General features: G+C 42.1%; 1 protein-coding gene across 5 annotated transcripts in view; it reads right to left on the reverse strand.

Moving 5' to 3' along the window:
- Positions 1-5,736, reverse strand: part of TCF12 (transcription factor 12) — a 127,357-nt gene extending 121,621 nt beyond the window's left edge. For 4 of the 5 annotated variants that reach the window (XM_044439011.1, XM_044439009.1, XM_044439008.1 and 1 more), the window contains exons 1-2: positions 5,600-5,736; positions 4,798-4,870 (exon numbers count right to left, since the gene is read on the reverse strand). In XM_044439011.1, coding sequence (XP_044294946.1) covers positions 4,798-4,870; positions 5,600-5,674 — 148 coding nt within the window. In that variant the 5' untranslated portion in view covers positions 5,675-5,736. Of the gene's footprint in view, positions 1-4,797; positions 4,871-5,599 lie in introns of those variants that run through there. The other variant, XM_044439010.1, reaches the window with a different exon arrangement.
- Between the last annotated feature and the right edge of the window lie 264 nt (positions 5,737-6,000).

The following is a 6,000-nucleotide window of genomic DNA, read 5'->3' on the forward strand; positions in this document are numbered from 1 at the left end:
AATCCATTGTTTAAGGTGGTCAACCAAAAAAAACAAACAAACAAACAAACTCAGACTCTGTGACTGAAAGCCAGACGGGGCAAAGTAGTTCCAATATAAAACCAAACTGATTCCAATAATCAAGTAAGAGTAAACCACCTATCTCACAATCTCTGACAGTATTCAAGCTAAAAAGGTTTGTTGTTACACCAAGCAGTCTATTAAGTAAACAGCAAACATTTGACTCGAAGCAGAAACTACCCCAACCGGGAACACCATGCAGACACACAGGATAGCATTTTATAGAAATAACTGCAGCAAAGTTACCTGGGAAGAGGCCATAGCTCAAGATAGCACCTGTTTTGCAATCCCTGGCACTTCCAGTTAAGATACCCTTTCAGTTCCAGGGCTGTAAGAGGCCCCTGCTTGGGATGTTAAAGAACAAAAAGTCCAGACCAGGTCAGAGGGAGTATCAGACTGATGCAACATTTAAGGCAACTTTATGGTATTTTGGGGAGGGGGAGTTGTTTTACTGCCATGACAGTCTTGAAAAGAGAAAGGCTCCACAACTGTTCAGCCACTGAGAAAAACACCATCTTCATTTTAGTCATCTTTGCTCTCAGCCAACCTGCCCCAGGTCCTTCTCGAATAAAAGAAACTATACTGCTGACGGGATAAGGGCCGTTTCTGAAGAAAACAATTTCAATGGCTGAGGTCAGTATGTTGTTGTGCAGTTCAGCCAGACAAGCAACAGAGCAGCCATTAATATTTATACCCAATCTCTGTCCACCAACCATTCCAAGCTTATTCAGTTCTGCAACTACATCTGCTTTGCACTGAGTGGCTGGTATACCACCAGAAACATCTCTTCAACTTGAACTTTCAATGTCAGAAAAATCCATTTCAGATTAGGATTATAAGGCACTTAAAACTTACTCCAATCACATTTTCTTAAAGACTATCACTCTGATCTCCATTCCACACCTATGCTATAAGGATTCTTACTAGGCATTCCATATGGCCCACTATCCAAGTAACTCATCTTTCTATCATATTTCTGCAGAACAGCATTGCAATACAAACTGTAATGGAACAGAAATAGAGCTACATTCCTCCTGGATACCATATTATGTTGAATACATAGCTACATATTAATGAACCAATTACAATTTCAGACTCCATTCATTACTAGATAGACAAAATAAATGCTTTTGAACAGAGCAAGACCTACTTTGCCTACTATTTAGGCTGCCATATTCTAAAATGCAGTGCATTCACAGCAAAGCTAAAAATGCTTCTGTAAAGAACACTACATAGACAGAGCTTGTGAAGCTTTTTTTTATCAACAGTATGAAACAATCCAGCTCATACTTTTATATGCTGTGAGAATAAACCACCAAGTCCTGCTTCTTCCTACTCAACTGAACTTCAGGACTGATATGCAGAATGATCAGAATGCAAATACCTGTATTCTGGTTGACTGAACTCACAGTGCTCCTCATTCCCTCCCCAAAGTTACCATCAATACCCTTACTCAGTAGATTGGTTTATACCTTCATGGTTTCATCTTGGGAAGCAGTCAGGAGTAGAAAAAACAAATAACTCAATTTGCTATTAGAATACATTTTAAAGTGTACAGCCTTTCAAAATAGTATTCTCAAGGTGAAAATAACTGTAATTGAACCCTATAATGTCAACTAACATGCAGACAGCACTAGAACAGCCAGCTGCTATAAAGATTTATGTTACAAGAGAGGATGACTATGAAACCTGTTCTGTGGGACAGCTGTACAGCAATGGAAGAATAATACTTAGGCAAAAAGCAGTATATCTCTATTAAATACTGCTGTGGAACACCTGCTGCAGAAAGCTCAAGTACTGCTTTTCAGTAATCAGAAGACGGTGTGTCGCTTTCCGATCTTGCGCAGGACAAAGAACATCCTAACACCGTGAGCATGAAAAGCACAGAACTGAAGCAAGCCAGCAACAATACACCTTCCCCATCCCGCCTGAAGCAGATAATAGTTGAAGGCAGCAAGCCACAGTTGGGAGTAGGCCAGTCCACATGTCATGGCAGCAAGCTGTCAATTAACTTATGAATTCCCAGGGTATGTGCTGTCTATAAGCTACTTTCAATTTTCTGTAAACATCCTCCAGTCAGCCTGATCACAGGTAGTGAGTGTGACATGCAAACCTGGACTAATGGGTTGTTTAAGGGCCAAGCAACCCAGTGATTAACCTATTAAACATCCACTGGTTCAGGTCCACATATCATGCTCACAATTTGCAAATGAGCCATTCAGAGGTTGTTCTCAGAAACAGGAAGCAGCTCACTGTGCACATCCCTGCAATTCCTAAATTAAGTATCTCAGTGTTTTTCTTACTGGGATGTGTTAACAAGATTGGCATGTTTCATATACCAGAAAAGGTTTCAGAAACAACATTTGATTGTGCTTTCTATCTAAATACACATCCTAAGAATGGCAAATCATCTTCAAAATATCTTGGCCCATTTTCAGAAAAATTTGGACTAGCACCACAATTAAAACATCCTTGGCACACAGGACACACTGAGGAAATGTAAGCAAGCAGCATAGGAGGGGAACAAAAAATTGGTCCTAAATCTTATTTAAAAGTTGATCTATCAACTGACATTTCAATTTAGCACACACAAAAAAATCAGGAAAGAGATAGTGGGACAAACTACAAATTTGCAGAGATGACCTGGCACAGGAAATTAAAATGAAGGCCGCGACATCACTTTTTCACCATCAGCAATGTTAAGGCCAACTAGCAGCATAACCACAGGGGCTCCTCAAAACGTTACACTGCAATCCTGCCAGTACCTCAAAGCAAGTCCTGGTATATTCCATGAGGCTTGCTCCAGTGTAAGTGGGACAGGATGGCAAACCTTGTCACATGACCTTAGGCTATTTACAAGGAAACTGTCATACACATTCAAACTGCAGTTAATGGTAGGTTTTGTCTTGCTCCAGTTTCAAACTACTAGACTTTCAAAACCACGAATTACTTCAGGTTCATATAACATATTAAAAGAAGCTGAATGTATAACATGAAAGAATCACTGAGATTCAGAGATTTTTAAACTAACAGTTAATAGATGACATACAGACATACGACATTATCCATAAACATTATGACTGCTATTTGACAATGTGTAGTCTACTAAGCCAACTGCTCCTGAAAGACTGGAAACACAGTACAGATTCCAGTAGTATAGATTCTCCCACACTGCAGATTGTCATTGGACCCAATATTTAAAGATTAAGGTGGTGCTATGCAAGGAACTGCTATTTTGTAAGAAATAAAACCCAAGTCACTCAGGAGTTCCTAATCACTTAACCACGGTTGGACAACTGGGTGGGTGGGTATGTGAGCAGCACCACTTTCACACCTGGCAATTTATAAGAAAACACATCTATATTTTCATACTTTAAAAGCAATCCAAATATTATCAGTAGTTACTCTTCTTGCAGTACTTGATTTTTTTAAATAAAATTCTCCTTCACAATATTCCGAGTCTCAGAACTAGTATACTGGTCTGCTTGTTTTTTATTTGTTCAGAGGCTAATCTCTTTAAAGAAGGGTTATTCAAGTGTAAAAGCAATGTAGTATGTTAAACATTCACTGAAGGAGGTTACACCCAGGTCTACATGCAAGTGTGCGGAAACTGCTCAGGAGTGCAGAAATAACCACCATTCTGCTGCTTAATCCTGACCATTAAAACCCAGCACAAATAAAAAGGCAATGGTGCTTTCAAAAACAATGGCGTATTGTCTGGCATATAACTGGACTAATTCATAGAAAACAAGTATGCCAGATCAACACAATCCTCTGAAGATGCTATCTTATAAATACAAACTCACTATCATTCTATTAAAACAGACTAATGCTCTTTGTTTTGTGAATTAACAATTACCTTATGCCTAATATGAGTTAGTATTTGAATACAGTAATACACATACACACAATATGGAGAGGGGGAGGCAAGTATGCCTAAAAAATTTCAGGCACAAAGTTCTATGAAGGAAAGACCACCAAATTATTGTTTTCTGCAGCTGACACTGCAACTTAGAACATTTTTAAAAAGCTCAGAAGGGACAAATCCTACTTGGGGCAGGAAAAACACAACAGTCTCTTCCACAGATGTGTACTGTGAATGTATAGATCATTTCAAATTTCATTTCCTCAGCAAATGCTATGAGCAAACATCTTCTATTTCATAGCGATACACACACCGTTCTATCAGCTAGATATGTATGGTCGACACACATCTGTTCCCTTTTTGCCTACCTATTAAATCTATAGGTTCCTATAGGGGGCTATAGGAACACAGCACCATTTCTCACTTATCAGTAATTTGCTCTAACTACACATTTGTTTGTATTACATTAGATAATCACAATAACTCCTCAAAGAAAGGATACTATGTGTTGCTCAAATTAAACTGTTACTTATGATAAGTTAAAGTGTTAAAACATACTGTAAAGCCACCCAAATATCATAGTTAAGTACCAAAAAACTGCATATATACATTTGCAAACAACACATGATCTTTCACAAAACCAAAATCCTCCGTTGAATGAACCTTTAAATCCATTCTGCAGTATCAACACTTTAGCCCAACCAGCAATTCCCTTGGAAAGCTCAGATTGGAAAAATCAGTCTTCAGCCACATGTGTACATAATTTTGACTACATCCTTCATCCACATAAGCTTCAAAGCTACATTAACAAATCAATGTTTTGCACATACTTTTGCACACACTCAACTACTGTATTTTCAGCCACATCTTACCTGATCCGCTGAACTGACTGCTTCCCAGCGTGGTTGGTCTGGTTTTCCCACTATTAACAGGAGGGGAAAACATCTGCAAAATAAAAATGGATTCACATTAGCACTAAGTGCTCTAATTCACAAAAGAAATAGCTCTGTCAGTGTGTTTGCCACAAACCATATCATTTCTATGTATTTGGATTATAAAATGGATTGGATATCCATTCATTCAGGAACGCACAAAAATTATATTCACAGCCATTTTAACATATCCTGTTAATCATGTTTAACATTCAGTTTCATAAAATACAAAATAACCTAAGGTTATTGACATATCCTGTTTACTAAATATATAAATCTTATTGAAGGCTACAGTATGCAGAATTACTATAACAATTAAGATACTTTAAATTTTATTTTTAATCGAGGAATTTTTTTTGCAAAAAAAAAAAAAACCCCAACGTGAGACATGATGTGCTTACCGCTTCTAACTGCAGTACAAAATGGGAATAAAGAAAGTGAAGCCTGAACCCTGGGACCCACCAAAATTAAGAGATATGCTTCTACCAAATACAGCTAAGACCGGGAGATCAGATTTGCACAGCATTATTGCAAAAGAGCTCGTGCAGCCCTCCGCGGGCACACAGTTTGCTCGCTCCCGCAGGCCGGCCGGCTCTAGCCCGCTCAGGCGACCGGCCCACGGAGGCCAGAACCTCCGGCCCGGGGCGGTCCCGCCCGGCCAAGCAGCAGCCGTGGCAGCGCGCCCCGCGCCCCGCCGCGCTCGGCCGTGGAGAAGCCCAAGAAGCCTTCGAGGCAATCCTACCGCGCTGAAGTCCAGCAGGTCGCTCAGCTCCTTGTCGGTCCCGATCGCGGCCATCCGCTGCTGCTGAGGGTTCATCTTCGTTCACGTCCGCGGAGCCCTGCAGGCGAGCAGAGGGCGGCGGAGGCGTCACCAGGGCGGCCCGCGCCCTCTCCGCCCGCGGCCGGCCGGCCTGCGGGCAGCGCGGCGGGCCCCTTGCCTGCCGACGCGGCGGCGGCGGCAGCGCCTCCGGCCCGCAACTCGGCAGAAGTTTCCCTCCCGCCCCGGCGCGGGAGCCGCGACTCCTCTGCGGCCGGGAGGGCCCGCCACGGAAGCGGGCCGCGCAGGCCGGCCCTGGGGCCCCGCGCGGGCGGGAGGCGAAGCCCGCGGGGGAGGCGGAGACGGAGGGCGCGCGGGCCGCCCGC

Source organism: Varanus komodoensis, unplaced genomic scaffold, assembly GCF_004798865.1.
Source record: "Varanus komodoensis strain SLA01 unplaced genomic scaffold, ASM479886v1 scaffold33, whole genome shotgun sequence".
Taxonomy (NCBI): Eukaryota; Metazoa; Chordata; class Lepidosauria; order Squamata; family Varanidae; genus Varanus; species Varanus komodoensis.